General features: G+C 42.2%; 1 protein-coding gene across 9 annotated transcripts in view; it reads left to right on the top strand.

Annotated features, from left to right (window-relative positions):
- Window positions 1-26,674, top strand: part of TACC2 (transforming acidic coiled-coil containing protein 2) — a 148,527-nt gene that overhangs the window by 5,186 nt on the left and 116,667 nt on the right. For all 9 annotated transcript variants that reach the window (XM_075072499.1, XM_032776699.2, XM_075072498.1 and 6 more), the window contains exon 3: window positions 23,971-24,096. In XM_075072499.1, the coding sequence (XP_074928600.1) occupies window positions 23,971-24,096 (126 nt within the window). The remainder of the gene's footprint in view (window positions 1-23,970; window positions 24,097-26,674) is intronic.

Here is a 26,674-nt window from a genome sequence, read left to right as displayed (position 1 = left end):
TTGAATCTGAACTGTGATTATGCAGCTTCCCCTTGTTCCATACCCCTCCATTCCCCACTTCAAAATTCACTATTTTGTATTTTTTCCTTCTTCAGATATTGCATACATCTCAGGATTACGACACAGAGAACAAAAAATAGCTGAAGCTATTCACATAAAATGAAGGATATCTGATTTCATCAGACTTTTTTTTGTCTATTTGCCTTTCTTCCCGGCACTCTAGCATCCATTTTCTTTCTCTCCGTTTTCCAGTCTATCAATCTCATTCTCTCTCATAGGAATAGCCATTAGTAAAGTGTTATCTTTCTAATCACAAGGGAACTGGTCCTGTAGTCCTTATCCATATATAACTCCCATGATATCACTACATTGGCTACACAAAGTGTAGAGTAATGGAGAACCAGATCCATCATAGCATTCTGGTTAAACATTTTACCTCAATTAATCTATTTATGCACTAAAGGAGATAAGTGCATGAAAGCAAAGAACTAAATATTCATTTACTAATCTATCCCCTGCCAGCTGCAGGTGGACCTTGCTATTTTTCAATTACACTCAAGTATATTTTTGAGAAATATACTCTTAACATAGGTACTGACATTGACTTGGATACTGCATAGGCTTTTAAAGTTAAAAGGTCCCTTAATGCCTCTAGAGAAACATTATTTCTGTTTAATAAAATGTAAGCATTCTGTTAGGAAATGCAGTATTGCTTTGTGATATTTTCAATGTATGAGGAGTCAATGCACCATGACTTCTTAAATTCCTTCCTCTTTTCTTTCTTTCTCATTTATCTAAAACACTTCTGATTCTTTTATGTTCCTGGTAGTTCTCCACAGATGTATGTTTCAACCTTGCAACCTCCTTATATTCACCATATGTCAGCTCTCACTGCTCTCTTTGTACTCTCTTCGCAAATTTGGACACCTTGCAATTAGGTCTATTTTCCCTGTTACTAACGGAATATGTAAAGAGCGATTAGTCCCAGCCCTGAACCCTGTGGTGGGCAATTCAGAGAAAAGCAGTTATAGACACGGTCATTTTCTCTGTGACTTTGGGTTGTGGCTTCGTTCCAGTTTTTTCTGCATCTTGGCACACTTGCATCTTGCTGGTGCCCCCCAATAAAGACTCCTCTTCATAGATGTTCTAAGATCCAGAATTCCCAGTGTTTCCCTTTTCCTTTGCTTTCCATTTTCACTCTGACTATGCTCTGCAACTACTCCTTCCTTCTGTTTCCTTTCTCTGTTCCTGACTCTTAACCAAGGTCATATGCTCTGTCCTTCCTGACAATTCCTATGGGTGGGACATTGTTTTGTATGAAAAAGGTCAAACATATGTATTGTATGTTCAGAGTGAGATTCAAATGAGTTGGGCGTATAGATTTGGCCAGGCAAATGGCTCAATGCCCATATCTAAATATCAGTGACCACAATTGGCAGTACACTTGTAATTTCAAGGGTAAGTGAATGCTTAGAGTTGACTCAAATTTGTGTTTGCCTCTGTGTCTCAGCCAGGGCCTCCTGGGGGCGGGGAGGGGGGAAAGTGGGGCAATTTGCCCTGGGCCCCCGGGGACCCCACGAGAGTTTTTCGGGGCCCTTGGAGCGGCTTCTTTCGCTCTGGGTCTTTGGCGGCGGGGGATCCTTCTGCTCCAGCAGAAGGACCCCCAGCCGCTGAATTACCGCCGAAGACCCGGCACTTCGGCAGCGGGTCCCGCTTCGGCGGTAATTCGGCAGCGGGGAGCCCCCGCCGCGGGTCTTCGAGGCACTTCGGTGACGAGTCCCGGAGCGGAAGGACCCCCCCACTGCCAAATTACCACCGAAGCGGGGGCCACCGCCGCTGAAGACCCCAGGCCCCCGGAATCCTCTGGGCGGCCCTGGTCTCAGCCTAGCTTATCAAGCACAAAGATACACTCAATGGGCTGTGTGGTACTTGGAGAAGCAAATCCTGTGCAGGCAGTATGTAATCATTCTCACCTGGCACTTTGGACTAAGCACCATAATCATGGCAATTTGAATGTGACATCAGAGAATTTTCAATTAGCATGACATGTAACCTGCATGTTGATATAATGATAGGCTTTCTGTTTACAAAAGAGGCATTGTCCTAGGTGCTTGGAAGCCAAAGTGTGCCTAGTTAATAGCATCTGGGACTTAGGCAAAATTAGCTAAGCTTTAGCATTCAGGTACCGCTTGCTGCTGGTGCTGTATAACTGCATGAAAAGTTCTGGATCAGTCTTTCTGTATTGCATACTTATTGTCACAGTTTCAAGGTAATTGCACCTGTTTTGCCCCTCCATGGTCCTCTCCAGGAGGTCAGTGGTCTGAGGTCTTAGGTCTCTAGCCATCATCTGTCTCTGAGCAGAGGCCCTTGTCCCGCTCCCTCCTGACCAGGGGTTTTGAGGCTGCACAGCTCTGTCTTACACTGTGATATCCTCAGGAAGCCAGTCTGCCAGTGTATTGCTTTCTGTGCAAGGACTATGAACGGTGTATTGCAGGCAGTTACAAGTTACCACACAGCTCTTTGTAAGCAAGAACATTTATTCTTAAGGTAAAAGCATGCCAGAGAAAACCTAATAAACAGCTTTAAACACTCACCAAAAATACCAGGGGTCACCCATCAGTCTCATGCAGCCCTATAGGCTGAAGTCTTTCCAACCCTGCCACAAGGGGTGCCCCCTCCCCTCGCCTTGGACAGAAAGTCCTGTCAGTTTGTTGAGACTTTAGTCACCACAGTCGTAGGTGTCTTTGCTGTGAACTCTCTAAGGGTACAATCCTGGAAGATGCTGAGTGCCCTCCAAGATCAAGACCTAATTTAGTGAAGGGGTAATCACTGAATGTGTTTCAAACATATCAGGGTCTCTCCTCTTTTATAAGCTCAGTCTCACCTCCTTCCTTTCTTTGAAGGCCATCCATAGGACTCTCTCCATCAGACCCCCTTCTGTCCTGATCTTCTTTTAGTAAAGAGTTCAGTAAAACTCTGGTCTCTAGAATGTTTCTACCTTAAATGCTTTCATTCCCCTTCATCACCGCCTGATAAGTCCAAGTGGAAGGAGCCTGGAAAAATAGATAGGTCTTCATAGCATAGTCTGAAAGTCAACAAATATTAGTCCAGATTCTCTGCTCCAATGCAGTGATACCAACAGAAAATTTAGCACTTGGCCTTGAAAGGCATGTCTATGCTGCAATAAAAGACCTGTGGCACGGTCACAGCTGGGGGCTGTGTGCCAGGGCTAAATATTGCAGTGTAGGTGTCCAGGGTTGGCCTGGAGTCCAGGCTCTAAAACCTCATGGTGGGTAACAACGTCCAGGCTCCAGCCTGAGCCTAGATGTTTACACTGCAGTTTTTAGCCCCACAAGCCGGAGTCAGCTGACTGGGGCTCTGAGACTCAGTGGAGTGAAGTTTTTTTATTGCAGTGTAGACACACCCTAAAGACCAGCAGCAGGAATGCATTGCAGAATCAAGTGTTCTTTTCCGGGTATGCCCTGCCTGACATTCCCTTTGTGTTTAAACTGGGAAGTTCTTAGCTTGAGCCCTTCAGATTCTCTCAACTGCCCCAGTAGCAAACGAAGGAGGTAGGAGATCTGTAAATCGGACAGGACCGAAACTGGTTGCCAGTCTGGCCCATCATTAGCCACTCTTTTTCATCCACACATGCACTGATTTATTCTGATGTTGTGGACAGATGCAATCTGAGACCAGTGTCCCTAGAAAGTGTAGGTTCCTGTTCTGATGATGTGCTCTATACTTACTGAGCCCATGCAAAGCTCAGGGAAGGGCAACATGCTTGCTTTTATGCTCCTGTTCGCCGGCACCTGAAGGTCACCAACCTGCCTTTACTCCTTTGAACCCCATTGTTTTCACAGCTAACTTGCCTAATGAAAGATAAAACAATGTAATCAGTAAAACCCTTTTGATTTTATGAGCTTACGTGAAGCATTTGGAATTTGTTGTTATGATAACATTGTTATTCACTTCTTGCTGATAGAAGCATCAAAGCTAAGAATAACTCAGTGCTCACTGAAAACTGCATTTGTTTTTCAAAGGGAGGGCAAAATTGATTATACGCAGGCTTGCCTGCCATAGCAAGGGTCTGGACTCAATCACTTCTAGTCCTGTCTTCCCAATTGTGCATACAATTGGTCGTTTTCTAATGATTGGGGTAGTTTTACAATTTGTCTGTTTCAAAATTGATTTATATTAACTCATTATGATAGCTTCATTCCTCCTTTCATTCATGCAAAATATTAAACTGATTACTGTGGCAGTCTACAAGAATTGTGTAACTATTTGATTAAATTTTTTGAAAATGCTACAGTGATATGTGAAACTTCTGCAGTAGGATTCCTCTCCACAAAGTCCCACTACTCGTTTGTTTGCTTCCTTTGTTTGTTTGTTTTCACAAATAACTGCTGGGGTTGCCAAAGGGATTGATCACTGATTTTTACAAAACTTTCAGCAAACCTGGGCTGATTTTCAAGATAGCTTGGGCCAATTTTTGTTTTCAACTGGAAACTATGCAAAAGCCTTTGGTTTCCTATCATTCTGACCCCAGACCAGGAAAAATTTGGTGGTTCCAAATTTGAATATGGTTTGTTCAAACCTGAAACTCAGTGATATTCTGGAGGTTCAAACCCCTATGCAAAACTTAACTTGAAAGAGAGGTTCTCTCAAAGTCTTAAGAAACAAAACTGCTGAGATTTGCACAGCTCTAATGTTCAGCCACCACAAATAGTTCTCATGAGGCTGTATTCATGTACAGGAAACAGTGTAAATATAAGGTTCCATTCTACAGAAAAGGTCTGTGGGTGTTTGTATTTTGTACCCAGTAAAGAGGGGCATAGACAGCTTGTTTATTGGGGGTGCGGGAAATGGAACATTTTGAGGTCTGATTCATGAGTTTTTTGAAAACATGAGACTGGCTAAATTGCCATAGTGTGTTGAAAAACCTCAGATTAAGTTCACAGCTGAAGAGGGGAGTGCTGGCCCGGCTACCACTAATGGTGCTAGGGTCACCATTAGCTCCCAGCCAGATGTCTGCCTGCATTGAGGCAGCTCCTCTAGCCACAAGGAGGGGCAGCTTCAGTAGCATGGTCTCATGGATTAAATGGGACAGATCCCTGCTTTGATAGTGATTCCCACTGTGGCCTTTGTCATGTCACATAGTGTAGAGTTTTCAAACGTGGGCACCTAAAGTTAGGCATTTGAATCCAGAATTAAAGACTTAGTGCTTAACTTCGGACACCCAGGTTGAAAGTGTTGGCCCTTAAGCTCTCTGTGCCTCAGTTTCCATATTTGTAAAATAGGACTGTGATGAGGTAGTCTGCTCTCTTAAGGAAAGTGGTTGCTACTAGTCAGCCCACCTGTCACATGGCTTGGCCCTTTAAGGTTTGAAAGAGCCAATATTTTGAGAGAGAGGGAGGAAGTGGTCCCAGAAATAATTATTGCTTGAGAGAAAATCCCATCACTGTATCCTAAAGGGCCCTAGGACCAGAAGCCTTGTAGAGAGCGTGGGAGCAAGGCTCCCCTCTCACACAACCAATTGAGGGTGAGCTGGGAGTAGGGGACCCAACTGTCTCCTCCCTCATAGCAACGCAGACACCATCAATAGAAGAATGCTGCCTGATGGATCCTCCTAGCCTGAGTATTAATTAAGGGGAAATGGTCCAAGTGAGAGAGAAGCTGGCTTGGGCCTTACATTATAACCCAGCACCATGGAGGAGAGCTGAGACGTTTATCTATGGAGAGGTAATAACTGCCTGAATTACCTGGCTGCAGAAAGAGGGCTAGAGATCCTGACAGAAGAAGAGACAGAGTGTCTGTTTCATTGATGTGTATATATACCTTGTTCCAGGAGGAGCGGGCCGGGGGGACGGACTCTGGTTCAAAGAGAGACAGGGAGACCGGTTAACTCATGACCTGGCTTCAAGGAGGAGAGCTGGGGGATTCCTGTTTTGAGGGAGTGAGAATTTGAAGCATAATTCCAGCTCCAGGGAGGGGGTTGGGAGGCATGTCTCCTGAACCAGGATGAAGAGCTGAACAGGACTTTTATAGGGACCCAAAGATGGGTGTCCTGGGGCAACCAACAAAGTAAGTCACCCTTCATAGAAAACTGAATAAATCAGACCCCATGATGGGGGTGTGGGGTTTTGAACCAACCTAAGTCTGGTGATTGATTGAAAAAATCTTGGGGGAAGAAAGGGGCGGTTCTGAGTGCAGTGCGCCACCCAGGCTACAAGGAGTCTCACGTCTTGGTAGGGGCTAATGATAAACTTCCCTCTCTCTCAAAGGAGAATGTCTGCAACAGGTTATGTTTGGCCCCAATCCTGTAATGTACCACGTGTGCTGGCCCTCCATGGAGCCCAAATGAATACTGTTGATTGCAGGATTGGGACCAAAGTGCTAAAACTCATCAGAATGCACACAGAACAAGCTGCCTCCCAATTCTCCAGCAGCAGAATCTGCTTTTGCAGTTGGGGGTTAGGGGGTCAAGATTTAACGATACATATCTCTACCCTCCCAACACACACACACGCACACCCCTATGTAAACTGTTGTTACGATAATGATGATTTGTTATAGTAGTACACACAAAATGCTATGCACTGTTCAAACATAAGAGACGGTCTCTAGCCAGAAGATAGCTAAATCTAAGCCATTTAATAAATGAAGGCTGTGGAGAAGGGATAAAAACATACATTCCTTCTTGGGCTTTTCCCCTATAAATATCAACGATCATTAGTTTGTCTAATTTCTTGTAGGTGTCCAAGCAAATATCTGGGGGCTTTTTGGTGAGAAGTGATGTTAAGGGGGAGAGGGGTAGTGGCCTTGTGGTTCACTTGAGGGAGGATACCTCGTGCATAAGGGCTGACTCCATCGCTACTCCTCCAGGCCTCCTGGAGAGAAGTCTCACTCAGGTCCTGGGCCTTGAGCCATCACTTCTGTTGGGGGTGGAATCACATGATTCTCCGATTCTCAGACTGGGCCTTCAGCTGCAGACCTCAGGTACTAACTGTAGTCACCTCACAGGCCTAACTTAAATTTAGCACTGCAGTTCTCTTCTCTCCAGCAGCTTTGTCCAATGGTTTATAGTGACAGACTATTAAAACCAAGAATTACATTATTTAGAACCCAAGCGTTTAAGAGAAAAACTGGGCTTAAAACAATAAACACCCTATATGCTTGCCGGTCCTTCCCTAAGTCTTACCATTCCCCAGAACCTGGGGAAAGGCCCCAACGTCTTTCAGCTACCTTAGCAGGACCTGTGTTTCTGTCATCCAGGTCAGTTGCTCTCACCAGGAAGAGCATGCTCAACATGCTCTCTGGAGAGTCCTTTTAACTGTTTAATATCCTTCTGATCTCTAGACTCCTACCAAAATAGCTGCGTAACTTCCAGTTAGAGCCTGGATACAGGCTGCTGTCTTGTAGTTGCCCCCAAAGGGTTTATTGGGAGGTTGCTTATTCCTTCCCTGGTCATTTTCCATCAGTCCCCTGTTCAGCTAAATCAGTATGTTCATACAGGGATGTCCAATAACACACAGTGCAGTAACTTCATTTTACTAATCAGGTCACATACAGTATCCATAAAATTATCAGTGTTCTTGGATTATTATGTAACAACTCCATGTCAACCAGGAGAACCATTGGGGAAGAAATTGAATAAATTGCTGGAGAACTCAAGCAGTAATGGAAGGGGGTTGGGGTGTCAAGTTTAATGGCATTGGATGAATTAAGGAGCTGGGATTAGAGATGTGATAAGAGATGAGTGAATAAACAGAGAGGGGATGGATTAATTGAGCCAAAAAATCATCTCATGACCCCTCCCCATGGTTACCCAGTTTATTTGTCGTCTGAGACGGTGTTGTTCATTCACATTAAGGCAGAGTTGGGTGTGAGCATGGTGTTCAAGAGTCGGTGGTTTATTCGTTTCAGTGGTTGGAAAGCTAGGACTTGAGTCAGTAATATTTTTGGTGGCAGAGAGTTGGTGGCAACATGTGTTTTAGTTCTGGTAAAAAATGCTAGAACTGGCCCTATCAGCAAGAACTCAGATAAGCTTTGGCTATGGATGTTTGCCAAGATTAAGGGTTGTTGGGAGAGAGGAGCCTTTAATGCAACTCAGTCTCTTCCCTTTTTTTCTTCTGTCCTCTAGGGCTAGTGTACCTGCAAAAGCTATTTTTAAAATGGATTGCAGATGAAAGTGGAGTTGTTCTGTTTCCTCCTGCCTTGACTCCCCATGCACCAGAGGATAGCTGAGAGCCCCTACCTGCACCAGGAAAATCCCATTAACTCTTCTTTTTCCATTCCTGGTTTCCTGCTGCTCAGGTTTGGGGAGGGAGAAGAAGGGACCTGAGAGAGAATCATCCTCTCTAGCAGCTGCTTGTAATGTTACCTCTGCTCCAGATCTCAGTTCTTGCTGTCAGTACTGATGCCGATTCTCAGTACTGGAGCTGAGTGAGCTATCTGTAGCAAGCCAATTTATTTGTCAAGCTTAACCCTTTTTTTATTGGTTTCAGTGGTAGCCGTGTAAGTCTGTATCAGCAACCCCCCCCCCCCCCAAAAACGAGAAGTCCTTGTGGCACCTTAGAGACTAACAAATGTATTTGGGCATAAGCTTTCATGGACTAGAATCCACTTCATCAGATGTAGTCTCTAAGGTGCCACAAGGACTCCTCATTTTTTTTTTAATTAATGATTTTTGCTCTTTCTTAATTTACTGTTAATTGGCAAATGCTTTATGGGGAAAATTAAACGAGGGGGGTGTGTGAAAATGGCTGGACAGAAAAGCAAGTCAGAATTAATGAAAATATTAGTGACTTTTCTAAATGCTCAGCTCTGCTTGCTTCATGCTCAGAGCAGGCCAGCTGACATCATTACTGTTAGCCATCTTGATCCGTATGAGCATAAACAGGAGGTGTACATAGGGTGACCAGATGTCCTGATTTTATAGGAACAGTCCCGATTTTGGGGTCTTTGTCTTATATAGGCTCCTATTACCCCTCACCCCCGTCCCGATTTTTCACACTTGCTGTCTGGTCACCCTGGGCATACAGTACTGTTAAGTTCTGTGCCAGACCAAGAGCTGGGCAAAGTTCTGAGAGATTGAGTTCTGAAGCTGAGGAAATAAGTCAGTTTTGTCACTTGAATAAGGATAAGCTTGCCCCACAATTGAGCTGTGGGAGTCTGCAGGCTTCTACAACCATAGCCTTGCAGAGTCTTCACTTTGCTGAATTGAATCTCTATAGTTCAGCATGTATATCAAATACCCGAACTCAACATTTGGTGAGCAGTGAATCTGTTAAATCTTCTATTATATGAACTAGATTTACGTATAAAATAGCCTGGTGATTAACCCCTTGGTTGCTGGCAACTTGTATATAAACCGCGGCCACAGAACAGTAAACATCAATGGAAAATAAGGATATAATTCCATGTTCACAGGGACATATTTATGTTGTGGTGACCTACATCCATAGACAATTGAAGGGATTAATTAGGGATGCAGCTAACTCTTTCCGCTTCATTGTGCTACAGGGCTATAGCATATGTTTCTGAAATTTAATGACACACTTAAATGGTCTGAATTTAAGTTTACAACTCTAAACAAGTAAGGCTTCAATAATAGCTAGTAAAACTAGGCAGAACCTTGCCTGCATCTTGGAACATTGGAAAGTTCATCTTTCAAGTTAGGCCAAGCACTCTGCCAACATCAACAATCAAGAGTTCCACGAAGTGTCTTTAAAAATTAAATATCAAGTTATGTGGCTTGGCTGCATGGATTGTTGTTTATTTTGTAATCATTTAATTTGTACAAGTCTTTGGTGTCAAACAGAGTGGAAAGTGTTGTGAAAACTCAAAACAGCTATCAGCTTGTCATGACTCAAAAAGTCTTGGAAGAAACTTTGTAACAGACTGAGGAGAAAAGAATGAAAACCACGTGTCAGTCTCACTGGCTTACTCTGTGTGTGTGAGTGATTAAGAGAGAGAGAGACTGTGTGTATGTGAGAGGGAGCCTGTATGTGTAAGAAAGAGCAAGCTCAAAATTCCTACAAATTCAGGAGCAGTTTGCTTAATGATCGATTAGGTCCTTTCCTCTCAAGCGTGGGGTAAATGTCCAGAAATGCAGAGGCGTGCCACAATAACGCAGCCCTGCATTCCTTTGACCCCAAGTAGGATCAGATGCCTTTGAAGCAATTGCATGTTTGTTAGATACTGGCCTTTCCTTGGGGAGCCTCATGGGAGGAGCCTTCGTCAGACGGCTCCAGTTTTATAGTCATTGGCCTTTTGTGTGTTTCAACTTTCAAACAGCCTTCCATTCAGAAGAGAAGCACTTTGGAAATGCAGCACCAAACACAGATTTCTGGAATATTTCTGTGGCTGACTGGGATAAGTTTTTACTTTCAGTGGATTCAGCAGTGGATATAGTTAAGTCAATCGTCCCGTTAAAGTCTGACTTTGAAGTCGGGACCGAAAGGATGGAAGTTTAGAAATTGCTCTCATAAAGGAATCTGTGTTAAATTGGTGGGCGTGGTTTTGTTTTGTTTTGTATTTTTGAGCTGAGGATGATTTGGAATGGCAGAGCTGATTATTATTTCTTGACACTGGTAAGTGTGAATTGTTTGAGAAAAATGGTTATGCAACTAAACTTATGTATGGGTTGGTTTTGAAAATAACTTTAAAAAAAAGCATTTGGGGATTAAAAATTAAAAGTAATTTGTTTCTATCCTGCCATGCAAACTCTTTATTTCTCTTTATAAAATGTCACACTTTTTTTTTTGCTGCTTCCACTCTGTTCTCCATTCACTTTTGAAGAGTAACATGTCTTCAGTACTCATATTGAGTAGAATGTTGTCTTTTCATATAACTCTATATTGAGCTTTTTAAGAGTCTTGAATTAGATGTGGATTAACTGTCATTATTGCAAAGTAGCTGAAAATACTTGGATTTTGTGGATATTGCCATCGAATGTGGTTGGATTCTTTTTAGGCTCTCTATCAGCATGTGTTTAGCAGTTCAGTGGAGACTTGCGGGTTAGTTATATTGCACAATGAAACTTCTGACTCAAGTTTACTATTCATAAATTGGAGACTTTTAAATTCTATAAAAATTACATCATAGTATGACTAAGAGTACTCTGTTCTTCTAAAAAGCTGAAATACAACTGTAACATTTGTGACAGTAATGTAGCAAATGTATTATTCATCTTGTGTAATTATTTATATTTGTAATATTTCATGCAACTTCTTACTGCTATTTACAGATGGCATAGCAAAAAGTATTTTAATCTATGATGTCCTTTCTGTACATTTACTTTACAGGCTTTTTTAAACTACAGTATAAGTACATACTGACTATGGTATGCCACCTTAAATTGTAGTTTTTAATTTGATCCTACTAATATAAGATTCCATACAATTAGACTTTCTCTTCTATCTTAGTGATCGACTGTGTTTTTTCACATTAATACGGTAAATTGAGTATACAGGTAGAGAAAAATGAAGGGACTTCCAAAGTGGTATGTGCTTGGAAGGAATATTTGAGAGGGATTCCAGGCTGTAAAGTAATTTATGACTTAGCATCACTACCTGCTGAGGGAACTTCTTTATCATGTCAGTATTTCCATAAATACTGCCAGAAAAGTAACACTTCAGAAAATTACTCTTTCCTATTGGGTGCTCTGGTTGGCTGAGACTGTGATGCCATTGTCTTCCAGTTAGTATGTGGTATTTTGTGATTACTGGCAGGGACTGCAAAATGCAGCATAAGTTGAGTTGGGGTTGTCTCTAGAAGATGGGTATCTCCCTTGAGGAAATCATTTGAAAAGATTCTACTTAGAAACAATTCAGCTTCTATTCAATACAGCTGTTGCATTTATCTTCCTTCTATTCTTTGTCACCAAGGATATTTTGCACGCAGAGAGGATTTCCTTGTGCCTTGAAGCCACTCTGTTGGGTGGAAGCAGGGTGGAGCTGTATCCCAGGAGGGATTTCAGGAAGCCTAGTGTTTCAGGCAGGCTTTTTTTAAAGAGCTTCTGAGGAGTCCAGCTACTATGCCAACCATTTGGAAGTTATAGTTTGTGCTGTCCTTTGAGCCAGGCCAACTTTGCTGCTTATCTCTCCTACCACCTGACTTCCTTTGGGATAGCTAATGCTACAGGTGACACTAATTGTGCTCTTGCACATACGGCAATTGTGCCCAGTCACTGTGCGGAGCTGTATGCACTGGGTAGAGGGTTCTTGTTGCCTATCTATTCTCTTCTGCACATTCACCTAGCATCCATGCACATTCTGGTTGAGGATCTTTGTTTCTGAAGAATTCCTCTGCTCTGGCTGCTTATTCCTCATATGAAGGCCTCATAAATTTGTGACATCAGAATTATTTCCACAGAAGCCATTACTGGTATCCTGGCAAGAATTATGGCTTCTGGTGAATGGTAGAGAAAAGAATAGTTAGAGAAGGAATGTTATGGACAGCTGGCACAGTTTAGGGCAACTGCACCTGTACTTTTCCTTAGTGGTTCAGCAAGGGCACCTATTCCTAGACTTCTGGCTCCCCAGCTGTTGCCTTTCTTGGGTATAGACCCACATCGCCGTCCCTTCTGACTGGGATATTTCCAGACTGCACAGTTCCCTGCCTTCACTGTATTATTTCCAGCAAAAGACAGTGTGCCTAAGCAGGCCTGCTTAACTTCTCTCCTCTCCTCAGAGACCTGACAGAGTGTAATTGCTGCAGCGCTGTTATCACTCAGTTCTTCCAAGCAAGCATTTTTTATCCTTAAGGTAAAAATGTTACAAAAAAATATATATTAAAAACAATGAAAGAACCTACATGTGTTCTACTAAGTTGACCAGAGATTTCTCTCACACACCCATCTCTCCACATGGGCTCTGGTTAGTGTCTGTCCTTCCAACCCTTCCCTAAGGAGTCCATTTTCTGGATCAGAATAAAACCCCTAAGCCTGTTTAAAACCAGGCTATTTGTCCATAGACCCTTTCTTTGTCTGTTAGTCCCTGGAGAATTCAGTTTGAACTAGTATAACTGAACCTCTCCAGGGTGTGGCTTCAAAGGGCTGATAACTGGAAGAATCATATTAGCATACCCCCTTCTCCTAAAGAAGATCCATACAATCTCACAATAACTCATACACAATTGGATATTTAATACAATGGACCCCAAGGTATTAAACTCATTAAGGTTTGTCCAAGATAATATTATATTTCTTGGAACAACATATTATATTTGTTACCCATATAGGATAAATATAAAATTAAAGAATTAGTTAACTTAACTTTGGTTAAGAAAATGTATTTGTGTTGTAAAGAAAGGCCTGGACTAGCAAGTACTGTAGAAGGAAGGCCTTAAAAATAATGAGTTATAAAGCCAAAAGGAAAAAAGTATGGCAAATGTTTGGTTCAAAGAATAACAAGTGAGATAAGGGGAAGTTTCTAAAAAGAAGGCCTTTGACTGATAGAGGTGACTGCAGATGGTTAAATCAAAGAAAGAAAAAACAATTGAATTAAAATAAGCCAACACAGCTCTTCCCCAACCCACACACCAGTGTTAAAGCCAGTGTGAACCCAAGTGCAATGGGAAAACTGTTGAACAGCAAGAAGGGCGGGGAGGGGGAGGAAAGGCCTAGGAAGAAAGAGGGTTGTAAATTTGACCTGAATTAAGAGGGGAAATAAGGGTGAATAAGCAAATTGGTCAGTAACTGGCAATGAGATCACCTGTTTATTAAAGAGTATAAAAAAGTAAACACTTAAACGGTTCATTGCTAATACCTGCCTGACCACATTGGAGCCAGCCAATAGGGGTCTTAGCATCCCTGGGGTTAGCCCGTTTGCAAGTGTCTTAATCAAATGCTTATAAATGTTTTGTTACTGTTTGAATGTAGTAAATTGCTTATTAGGTAGGGTTTTGTTAGAAAAACCTGACTCTGGTGTATACTATGGAGAGCTAACTTTAGTAGTTACTGACCAATTTGCTTATTCACCCTTATTTCCCCTCTTACTTAAGAGAACTCTCCTAAATGTCCTTGAAGGAGGTATTATAGAGGAAGGAGTATGTAATTTGTCCTTCACTGCTGTGGAGTTAACACTTCTGATTTGTTTATCAGAGTGAGATGCTGTTTCCTTCTGACACCAGCACAGAAATGGCTTGTTCCTTCTTAAGCCTGTTGAATAATCTTTATAAGAATCTCAGAGATCATAAAATGTAAAAGCATTTGGGGTGTGCATAGTGATTACAGCATCTTATCTTGCTGTTCTGCCCTGAATTCAACCTTGATGTCATCAAGGGTAACTAATTTGTGGAGTAAACTTCCAAAGAAAGCAGGAGAAGCTAAAACTCTGTACCTATCCTAGGAAGAGTGAGCCAAGCACTTATTGAAATAAAAGGAACATTAATCATGCATCCGATGAAGTGGGTATTCACCCATGAAAGCTCATGCTCCAATACATCTGTTAGTCTATAAGGTGCCACAGGACTCTGCTGATTAATCAATATAGGCAGGTAGTTGGACTAACTTAGATGGCCTACTGGACCTCTTCCCATTCTAAAATGTTGCTAATATATGGTATACTAACAGGACGCTTAAAGACATTATATAATTAACCCTCACAACAGCCCTTTTGCATTGGTGAGTACTGTTGCACATATTTTGTACACAGGTAAGCTGAGGCTCAGAGAGACTGTTTAGCCTAATATCAGTCCTGGGTTATATATATGGTATTACTATTAACTCAGGGAGTCTTGTTTCCCAGACCCTGTTCTAACCACTAGACAACATTCCCTTCCTATACCTCTGCTCTAAAAATATGCTGGGCCAACAACACAAACACAATCCTTCCTTTATAAGTATTTTGTGTTAGTCTCCAGCATCTTTCTTAATTGCTTCAAGCAGGACTGGATCTACCATATATGAAAAACAGGCAGTCACGCAGGGCTGCATGATATTAAGAACGGCAATGCAATATGCAGATATCTGGAGGATAGCAGGACTTGGACACTTACTGGTTTTGTCAGAGCAAACCTGAGCCTGTTATTGACAGGCTGCAAAGGGCGCCTTAGCCAACTCTCCTGCACTGAAAGAACATGAAGGGGAAGGAATAAAAGGGAGTGTATTGATCAGCCTGGAGGATTCTCTCCCATCCCCATAACCTCCTGACTTCAAGATTTTTAAAAACTTTAGTGTTAAAATTGTCATTTAGGGCAGTGATGCCCAACCTTATTACACAGGAGGGCCACATAAACCAAAGCACAACCTAGTGTGGGCCAAACAGATTCTACACATTTTAATAGGATTTAAAGTCACGTATTTTAAGTTCAACTTGTTTCATGTGTATTTAGATAGGTTGTTTCTAGGTACCGTATTGTCTGTTTACACACTTGTGTAAACTAAAATGATGTAAACATGACGACAAAATGCTTATGAATCATCCATTAGTGCATTTTCTTGAAACAGACTCCGAACCTTATGAAATGCTAGTCTGGTGGGTCACGTGTGGCCCACAGGCCATAGGTTGGGCACCTCTGGTTTAGGGTACAGATATTGTGGATAACAACGGGAGACCTGTACATGGGTCCAAGACAATATTTAGCCGTAATTTTGTAAGCAAAGCTATAGTCATCCCTGATGTGTCAGCTCATCCCTGCTAGCACTCATTGTCACGTGTGTCAGCAAACCACTTAAACCTTGCTTTTACCTATTTAAAAAATAAATTTTTACCTGTGTCAAAATAAGCTGCATTTTTTTTTTTATTAAAGCAGGACTTGAGTCTCTCAAATAGAAGGAATATCACAGTTGCATGCTGTTATTCGCTATTCATTTATATTTAATGCCCATCAGGAATTTGGGGCAAACTTCATCTGAGAGACTCGTTAGTGACTTTATGTATGTGCTTCCCCAGCAATGATTTGAAAATGTGTCTCCTCAAGGCCAAGCAGATACCTTAAGATTAAAACTATAAAACACTGGAGACCAAGGACACTTGTTGATAGAAGTCTTAGCCGGGTGACATACTGATTGCAAACTGAGCCCTTTGGTCTTTTGACTGAATTTATAGTGTGCTAGCTGCAGCTGTTAGTAAGCAGCTGGTTGTTAAACTGTGAAGTATTTTTCCTTTGAAAAATATTTCAATCATGCTACCCATAAGCAGAATTTGGACGTAATTTTTAGTAGCTCTCTTTAGTAGATTCCACTCTACCCAGAACTCTGTCAATAGTATGGAAAGAGGCCTTATTGATCACCCTATGCAGAGTGTATGCTGAGATAAAGTTGTCCTGAAAGACTTCTTAGTAGCGTGAGGGACTTGTGGTGGTGGTAATCTGAAATGGGTGCATTAGGCTAATATGGCTCTGATTTAAAAGAATTTCTGTTATGGAACTAGATGGAACGTTTTTTTAGGTTCCCTTTGTTATTAGACTGATGTCCAGTAGTGTGGCTTTGTAATAAACTGCGTCACTACTATCTTTTCTGTTTCAAAAGGGGTTTCAAGTTGTACAGTTCATGACCTGTGTGAAAAGACTTGGGGCACATCTTCACTGGCAACATTAGGCAGCACTTTAACGTAGCTTGTGTAGTTGCGGCACAATGCTGAGAGAGAGCTCTCAAAAAAAACAACCCCTCCACTAGGGGAATAGCTCCCAGCGCTGGCAGCACAGCTCCCAGAGTTTGGTGCACTGTCCACACTGGCACTTTGCAGTGTTGAAACTTGCAGGGCTCAGGGGGGGTGTTTTTTCACACCCCCGGACGGATAAAATTGCAGCGCTGTAAAGTGCAAGTGCAGTCAAACCCTTGGTCTCCTGTTCTTAGGGAAATAGGTGTCTGTTGTTGTTGTCAGAATCAAAGAGATGCAAATGACTGAATGAGAATGGAAATGTAATCTGCTTCTTACCTCTACAGTTGGTCCCTCCAGGTTATGGAAGATTAAGGTACATCAGCATGGCAATGTGAGGAAGCTTTCAGAGCCATGACCCATGCTGTACTTTTTTGTGTACCTTCTGAAGACTATTAGTGACTGTGTTGTCAATAATTATTATAATACTCAGCACTTATCTAGCTCTTTATACCACAAAGCAGTGTACAATGGTGAGCTAATTAGTTAAACTTGCACACTTAGTGAATACTTAAAATCCACCAACTTCTTCCCCTTTGAAGGGAGTGTTTCCCAAAAAGGAAGGTGCTCCACCTTGGGATTGTGCAAAAGATGAGATGGTGAGGTTGGATGGGGGACCACACACAGACCTCCCAGTTTTTCTCCAGAGGTTCAGCTTTCATTTAAAAAATAAACAAACGCCTGTTTCCATTGCCAAAGCAAACCTTTAAAATGTAAGGCAAGTATAATGAATGAAGACATATCTGCCTGAGTTTGCAAAGAGCCTAGAACAGTGGTTCTGAGGTCTGATGACATTCATTTCAGTAGGTGCTAAAATGGATACCAATGATGATACTTTAAATATCAATAATGTTAACTATACTGCAGCACATCAAAGCATGAAAGAAAGGAGAGGAAGTATCATCATGTTAAGAAGCACTGCACCGGCATTTTCCAAAGCATGTGTAAGAGTGGGATCCTTTGAACTAACTGGGGGACATAGAGATGTAAATTAAGATGTTTAGTCCTTTAATAGCCCAGCACTTAGCAGGCTTGTAGCAGAGATGCAGCTAGTTTCACGTTTCTGGATGAGGTTTTAGTTTTTAAAAATTTGTAAACACCCATTTAAGAAATGGCCTATGACCAACTGCAGAGATAACACCTAAGGTCAATATCCATTTTATTAATAAAAAAGATATACCCCCTTTTTCAATAAAGACAAAGACACTCCTTTCTACCAACCAAACTAGAAAACTTTTGAATCTACAACATCTTGGCAAAACATTTCCTTCCAAGAGCTGATTCCTGAGGTGATATTAACCTGAGATAATGAGGATCTTTGTTCATCTAGCTTTCTAGCAATAGTCGCATAAAGGTAATATTGCACCTTTTAAAAACAGGCAAATGTGGTAGGTTGTCATTTTGAAATTTAATTCAGCACAATGGGTCAATTCTGCTCTCCTTGATATTGGTGTAAATTGAGGAAGACTCCACTGAAGTTATTGGGGGTTCTCTGTTTACATTAACATGAATGGATTCAGAATGTGACCATAAGTACAATAGGAAATGAAAAGTAGAAGAAAACACTAGCTCAGTAAGGGACACAATTGTAAGGACATCCTACACTTTTAAAAAAAAAAGTTTTTTACTAATTATTTTTCTCCTATGAGTCTGTTACTTTACATTTTGGTTAAAAATATATGAAAATAATGATATGTTCAGATGGTAACTTTTGGACATTGCCAGTATAATATTGCATCATTACAGTGCAGTTTAATTCCTTGTTGTGTCCTTTTAAATTAAACTGTACTTAGCAACTAGATCTCAGCTTATCTAAGGAAGGAACATTCTACTGGTAAAACATTTGTCAGGTTTGTTTTTGGTGTGAAATATTATCATTTGGAATTATATCTGTCCATATGGTCATCTTCCAGCTATTACATGTAGGTTCATACCCTTTTCCTAGCATCAGGTTCTGGCTGAGTTGGCATGCCCGAAGCTTCCATTCACTTGATATCAATGGGAGTAATATAGGCATGTTTCAGAGAGCAGAACTGGGTCAGAAATAGGGAGCCCAGCTTAAAACTTAGGCTATGTCTACACTCACACTTTTGTCGGAAATTTTTTTGTCAGTCGGGTGTGTGTGTGTGAAAAAAACACTCTCATGACCGACATAAGTTTCACTGACAAAAGCGCCAGTGTGGACAGTACTGTGTTGCCAGGAAATGCTCTCCTGACATAGCTACTACCGCTCGTTGGGAGTGGCTTAATTATGCCCACAAGAGAGCTCTCTCCTGTTGGCATAGAGCGGCTGCGTGAGCACCTTACAGTGGCACAGCTGCTGCAGTACAGCTATTCCACTGTAAGGTCTGTAGTGTAGACATAGCCTTAGGCACTCTTGTTCAGGATCAATTGTCAATGCCCAGATGTGGAACTGGAGACCTCAGTTTACTAAGTACTACTGAGCGTTATTAGAAACATAGATAGCTGGGTTTGTGATGACTGGGAGAACCGTATGGTGACTTGTCTGCCTGGTGCGAAGGTTGCGGATCTCTCGAGGCATCTAGACAGACTTATGTGTAGTGCTGGGGAGGAGCCGGTGGTTGTGGTACGTGTAGGTACAAATGACATAGGGAAGGGTAAGGCAGATGTCCTCGAAGCCAAATTTAGGCTGCTAGGGAAGAGACTGAAATCCAGGACCTCTATGGTGGCATTCTCAGAAATGCTCCCAGTTCCACGCGCAGGGCCAGGTAGGCAGGCAGAGCTTCAGAGTCTCAATGCGTGGATGAGACAATGGTGTAGAGAGGAGGGGTTTACGTTCATTTAGGAACTGGGGAAACTTTTGGGATGGGGGGAGCCTATACAGGAGAGATGGGCTCCACCTAAACCAAAGTGGAACCAGACTGCTGGCACTAAACATTAAAAAGGTTGTAGAGCAGTTTTTAAACTAGGAGATGGGGGAAAGCCGACTGCTGCAGAGGAGCATGTGGATCGGACACAGACTTCTCTTAGGGGAGAGTCTGATGATAGGGAATCTCCAGGTTATAGTCAGGAACAGAGGACGGAAGAGGATAATGTAAGGGCCAGATCAGATGATAAACAGTCACATAAAAAAGAATCTGGCACATCAGAAAAGGGCAGACAAATAAACAGGGACAAGTTTTTAAAGTGCTTGTACACAAATGCTAGAAGTCTAAATAATAAGATGGGTGAACTAGAGTGCCTTGTGATAAAGGAGGATATTGATATAATAGGCATCACAGAAACCTGGTGGACTGAGAGCAATCAATGGGACACAATCATTCTCCGGGGTACAAAAATATATCGGAAGGACAGAACAGGTCGTGCAGGGGGAGGAGTGGCACTATATGTGAAAGAAAATGTAGATTCAAATGAAGTAAAAATCTTAAGCGAATCCACATGTTCCATAGAATCTCTATGGATAGAAATTTCATGCTCTAATAAAAATATAACATTAGGGATCTATTATCGACCACCTGACCAGGACAGTAATAGTGATGATGAAATGCTAAGGGAAATTAGAGAGGCTATCAAAATTAAGAACCCAATAATAGTGGGGGATTTCAATTATCCCCATATTGACTGGGAACATTTCACTTCAGGACGAAATGCAGAGATAAAATTTCTCGATACTTTTAAATGACTGCTTCATGGAGCAGCTGGTATGGGAACCCACAAGGGGAGAGGCAACTCTAGATTTAATCCTGAGTGGAGCGCAGGAGCTGGTCCAAGAGGTAACTATAGCAGGACCGCTTGGAAATAGTGACCATAATACAATAGCATTCAACATCCTGTGGGGGGAAGAACACCTCAACAGCCCAACACTGTGGCATTTAATTTCAAAAGAGGGAACTATACAAAAATGAGGGGGTTAGTTAAACAAAAGTTAAAAGGTACAGTGACTAAAGTGAAATCCCTGCAAGTTGCATGGGCCTTTTTAAAGACACCATAATATAGGCCCAACTTCAATGTATACCCCAAATTAAGAAACACAGTAAAAAAGAACTAAAAAAGAGCCACCGTGGCTTAACAACCATGTAAAAGAAGCAGTGAGAGATAAAAAGACTTCCTTTAAAAAGTGGAAGTCAAATCCTAGTGAGGCAAATAGAAAGGAGCACAAAACACTGCCAGCTTAAGTGCAAGAGTGTAATAAGAAAAGCCAAAGAGGAGTTTGAAGAACGCTAGCCAAAAACTCCAAAGGTAATAACAAAATGTTTTTTAAGTACATCATCAGAAGCAGGAAGCCTGCTAAACAACCAGTGGGGCCCCTTGACGATCGAGATACAAAAGGAGCGCTTAAAGACGATAAAGTCATTGCGGAGAAACTAAATGGATTCTTTGCTTCAGTCTTCACGGCTGAGGATGTTAGGGAGATTCCCAAACCTGAGCCGGCTTTTGTAGGTGACAAATCTGAGGAACTGTCACAGATTGAAGTGTCACTAGAGGAGGTTTTGGAATTAATTGATAAACTCAACATTAACAAGTCACCGGGACCAGATGGCATTCACCCAAGAGTTCTGAAAGAACTCAAATGTGAAGTTGCGGAACTATTAACTAAGGTTTGTAACCTGTCCTTTAAATCGGCTTCGGTACCCAATGACTGGAAGTTAGCTAATGTAACGCCAATATTTAAAAAGGGCTCTAGAGGTGATCCCGGCAATTACAGACCGGTAAGTCTAACGTCGGTACCGGGCAAATTAGTCGAAACAATAGTTAAGAATAAAATTGTCAGACACATAGAAAAACATAAACTGTTGAGCAATAGTCAACATGGTTTTGTAAAGGGAAATCGTGTCTTACTAATCTATTAGAGTTCTTTGAAGGGGTCAACAAACATGTGGACAAGGGGGATCCAGTGGACATAGTGTACTTAGATTTCCAGAAAGCCTTTGACAAGGTCCCTCACCAAAGGCTCTTACGTAAATTAAGCTGTCATGGGATAAAAGGGAAGGTCCTTTCATGGATTGAGAACTGGTTAAAAAGACAGGGAACAAAGGGTAGGAATTAATGGTAAATTCTCAGAATGGAGAGGGGTAACTAGTGGTGTTCCCCAAGGGTCAGTCCTAGGACCAATCCTATTCAATTTATTCATAAATGATCTGGAGAAAGGGGTAAACAGTGAGGTGGCAAAGTTTGCAGATGATACTAAAAACTACTCAAGATAGTTAAGACCAAAGCAGATTGTGAAGAACTTCAAAAAGATCTCACAAAACTAAGTGATTGGGCAACAAAATGGCAAATGAAATTTAATGTGGATAAATGTAAAGTAATGCACATTGGAAAAAATAACCCCAACTATACATACAATATGATGGGGGCTAATTTAGCTACAACGAGTCAGGAAAAAGATCTTGGCGTCATCGTGGATAGTTCTCTGAAGATGTCCACGCAGTGTGCAGAGGCAGTCAAAAAAGCAAACAGGATGTTAGGAATCATTAAAAAGGGGATAGAGAATAAGACTGAGAATATATTATTGCCCTTATATAAATCCATGGTACGCCCACATCTCGAATACTGTGTACAGATGTGGTCTCCTCACCTCAAAAAAGATATTCTAGCACTAGAAAAGGTTCAGAAAAGGGCAACTAAAATGATTAGGGGTTTGGAGAGGGTCCCATATGAGGAAAGATTAAAGAGGCTAGGCCTCTTCAGCTTGGAAAAGAGGAGACTAAGGGGATATGACAGAGGTATATAAAATCATGAGTGATGTGGAGAAAGTGGATAAGGAAAAGTTATTTACTTATTCCCATAATACAAGAACTAGGGGTTACCAAATGAAATTAATAGGTAGCAGGTTTAAAACAAATAAAAGGAAGTTCTTCTTCACACAGCGCACAGTTGTGGAACTCCTTACCTGAGGAGGTTGTGAAGGCTTATAACAATGTTTAAAAGAGAACTGGATAAATTCATGGTGGTTCAGTACATAAAAGGCTATTAGCCAGGAAGGGTAAAGAATGGTGTCCCTAACGTCTGTTCATCAGAGGATGGAGATGGATGGCAGGAGAGAGATCACTCGATCATCATCTGTTAGCTTCACTCCCTTTGGAGCACCTGGCATTGGCCACTGTCAGTAGACAGATACTGGGATAGATGGACGTATGGTCTGACCCGGTATGGCCATTCTTATGTTCTTATGTTCTTATCCGCAATTCCCATTGACTTCAATCAGTGTTGGAGCTACTTGCCATCTCCCAAGGTTTTGGTCTTTATGGCCCAGATCCTCAGTGATATTTACTCTAACTCCCATTGATTTCAATGGAAGTTTGGTACCTAAATACCTTTTGAGCATCTGGGCAAATTTGACAAAAGGACTCCACTATAAATTCTGAGGGCGTTGCTCTCTTGTGGTTTGTGGCAGTACAGTGACTCTGGTGACTTCACAGAAATAACTTCCTCAGAGAATACTCTTTCCTTATGGATTTGATAATGTTTTTGGTATATAACATTACTTTGATCCATCCACTCAGTGCTTACACACCAGAAAGCGTTAACAAGATTTTAGATCCAGTTTGTGTCCTGCTGTGCATGGATATACTTGGTGTATATACAGATATACTTGGTCCTGCCTCAGTGCGACTAGACAACCTCTAGAGGTACCTTCCAGCCCTACATTTGTATGATTCTGTGATATGCAAGAGGATGTGGGACAATGGCATAAGGAGCCATCCCATGTTCTGTGCCCCTTTGTTGTAGCCAGGCACAGTCCTGAGCTGACCAGAAAGTAAAGTGTGAAGTAACCAGAGTTGCTCTCCCTCCGGCAGCTAATGGAACTGGTAGCAGTGTGGGGAGAGAGTGGACTTGGTACCCATTGGAAGGATGGCTGGAGCTACTGCTACAGTGTTCACTCCCTGGGAGTTCCAGGAGGAATTCTGGCTGACTCAGTTTCTCCTAGTGTTCCCACTACACCCCAGCCACTCCTCACCCTTGCTTGTGCAGCTCTGCCTTGTTGGTTTGAAAAAAATTCTTACAAATCTCAGCAGAAGGAAATCTTGCCATTTGTCTTGTCAAACACTAGTTTATTTTCCCATCCATTCTTAACATTGTAAGCAAAACTGGCATTGTCTCACTATTATGCATTAAGGCAGTCTTTATGCAGGTCAAAGTCTTGTTGACTTCAAACAGGCATCTGCACACACAAAGGCTAGACAGTTGAGCCATGCACATTGGTGATTTAAAAAAAACTCTTTCCCTGCATTAGGTAATGCACATGGAAACATATACGTAAGGTTGCTATAGACTACCTATGCTAAACAATGTCTCCAGATGTAGGGATTAAAAGCAATTGTAATTCTACAAAGACCTCAAACTGTGCCATTTTTCCATCTCTCTCTCTCTCTCTCTTTTTTTTTTTTTTATACAGTTCTCCTGTGCCAGGTGATGTCATAAAATTGGCTTCTTCCCCTGATTCTTCCAAACAACTGTTAGCTGATTCTCTGCCTTGTGAAAATGTTGCTGCTCTGGGTGCTGCTGAGCTGACTGCAGCAAGGTACAGTAAGGGACTCATAACAGTCATGGTGAGGGAAAGCAACTGAAAACTTCCTTGCGTCAGGGAGTGTACAAGCCACTGGTTTCGGGATAAGGGTATGTCTAGTGCATCTAGATGATATGCTGTTTCAGTGCCTCTTCTTGGCAGCCTGTCATTGAAGCGTCTGTAGAGTCTATGCCAGAATTTAAAAAGCTGTCCCTGAAACAGAATCTGCAAGGAAAAGTGGCATATCCTTCCCCCAGGGCACAGCAATGGCTGGTAGAACAGACAGATGCAATTTATACCTTTATTAACTTACACCTTTTTCTCAGCACAAGGTGAGTTGGCCCTTCATGTTTAGACCTTTTCTCCTAATATTTAAATTTGCCAGATTCTTTGCTGGAATGATGCTGATAGTAACAAAGTTAGTTATCTGGAGTGGATTGGAAATTCCAGTTTTTATTATATGCTACCTTTTTAGTGATGTGAGCAGATTACTGTTGCTCTTACCTATATTGTTTGCTGTTGAACTTTCAAGAAAGGAAGGGCTGAGAGACAGGAGTTCATGTTTTAAACTTTCAACAGTCGATGTAGTTATAGGGTTAAATTTTCTTAAACATCTAAGTCATTTTCAAAAGTGGCTTAGGCTCTAAGGAATCTACAGACACTGAATTTAGGCTCCTAACTGCCTAATAATTTTGAAAATGGGATTAAGAGCTTGCCTATACTACAAAATTAAGTTGACTTGACTTATGTTGACATACAGCCGCTGAGGTAATTTCATCGCTTGTGCGTGTCCTCACTTTGTTTCTTGTGTCAGCAGTGTGCTGCTTCACCAGAAGTGCTTGCCCCGATTGAACTTTCAGTGTGGGGCATTGTGGGACAGCTTCTGAAAGCCAGCAACAATCAATATAAGCAATGCAGTGTCTGCACTGAGACTGTATTGACGTAACTACATCGATCTTGGCTCTATACCTTGTGGAGGTGGAGTTAAGTCAGTGTAGCGCAGGGGTGGGCAAACTTTTTTGGCCTGAGGGCCACATTGGGGTTGCAAAACTGTATGGAGGACTGGGTAGGGAAGGCTGTTCCTCCCCAAACAGACTGGCCTCCACTCTCTATTCGACCCCTCCCACTTCCAGCCCCCTGACTGCCCCCCTCAGAACTCCTGACCCATCCAACCCCCCTGCTCCTTGTCCCTGACCGGCCCTTCCCAGGACCCCTCCCCAGCTGTCCCCGGGACACCACCCCCTATCCAACCCTCCCTGCTCTCAGTCCCCTGACTGCCCCAACCCCTATCCACACCCCTGCCCCCTGACAGCCCCCCCCCAAGACCCCATACCTATCCACCCCCCCTTTGTTCCCTGTCCCCTGACCCCTATTCACATCCCCGCCCCCAGACAGACCACCCCGGGACTCCCACTCTTATCCAACCCCCCCACCCCTGACTGCCTCCCAGAACCTCCACCCCATCCAACCGCCCCCTCCTCCCTGTCTGGGCAGCTTGTCTGGCAGCTGCGCTGCGCTGCACTGCCCGGCCGGAGCCAGACATTCTGCTGTGCTTTCGGCAGGAGCGCACAACCCCGCTGCCCAGAGTGCTGGCGGCGCGGCGTCGAGGCTGCAGAGAAGGAGGGACAGTAGTTTGCCCACCTCTGGTGTAGCAGGTGTTAGAAGGAGTGAAATTTTAGTGTAGACACTTACATAGTTAGGTCGACATAAGCTGCCTTGCCTTTAGTGTAGACCGGGGTTAGGCTCCTAAATCACATTGACATTTTGAAAATTTAACCTGTCTTTTTTTCCCCTCTGCTATTACTTTAATTCACAATAGGGAGAATTGAGGTTGAAAAGAAGCAAGTTAAACAAAACTCTTCCTAACAACTTATGGGTGATTAGCATATGTTTTGGGGGCGATAAGGATGAGAAGTTAGGGATTTCTTCCTGCTGTCACTGTAAGGATCTTAATTAATATGGAGATTTCATGGATGGCTCCTTTACAAATGTAACTGGTTACTGTTTACACTGAAGTAGGCTTCCTCATCATTATGATTCTGAATTTCTACCATAATGATGAGCCTGTTAGAAAGAGAATGAACTGTTAATGGGTTGAAGCTATGAGCTTCTTTCTGATAGCAGAAAAATAAGAAAGGGTTACAACATCAGTTTCAGCAGCATCTACAAATGCTGCCTTTGGGTGGATGTTTAGTTTGTGCTCCTACAGAGACAATCAGACAGATCTACAGTGCCAACTAGCTGTTATTTTAGAAAGAATTCAAGAAGAGCAATCTCCTGTGGTATCTTCATTGTTATGAAAACCTCATGAACTCCTGTAAGTCAGAGGTATGTCTGTCTTCCTCCCATGGATGCCAAGTTTAAGGTTAATTGTATCAAATAGAAGAAATGGTTTAATAAGATTTTGACATGGGGGGGGTTACCATTTTTTTGATGTTAGATTGATTTTTCTCATTTCTTCCCAGAAGTTACTGCCACAGACTTTTTCATGTTAATGTGATTTAATAGGAGTATTATTGCTTAATACTATAATTATTTGTGATTGCCCCAGTCTATGCTGGGTAGCTGTGCAAATTTTCTGCTGAGGAGTACA

This window comes from Chelonoidis abingdonii, chromosome 15, assembly GCF_003597395.2.
Source record: "Chelonoidis abingdonii isolate Lonesome George chromosome 15, CheloAbing_2.0, whole genome shotgun sequence".
In the NCBI taxonomy this organism is placed as follows: Eukaryota; Metazoa; Chordata; order Testudines; family Testudinidae; genus Chelonoidis; species Chelonoidis abingdonii.
This window is presented reverse-complemented; position numbering and strand designations above follow the sequence as displayed.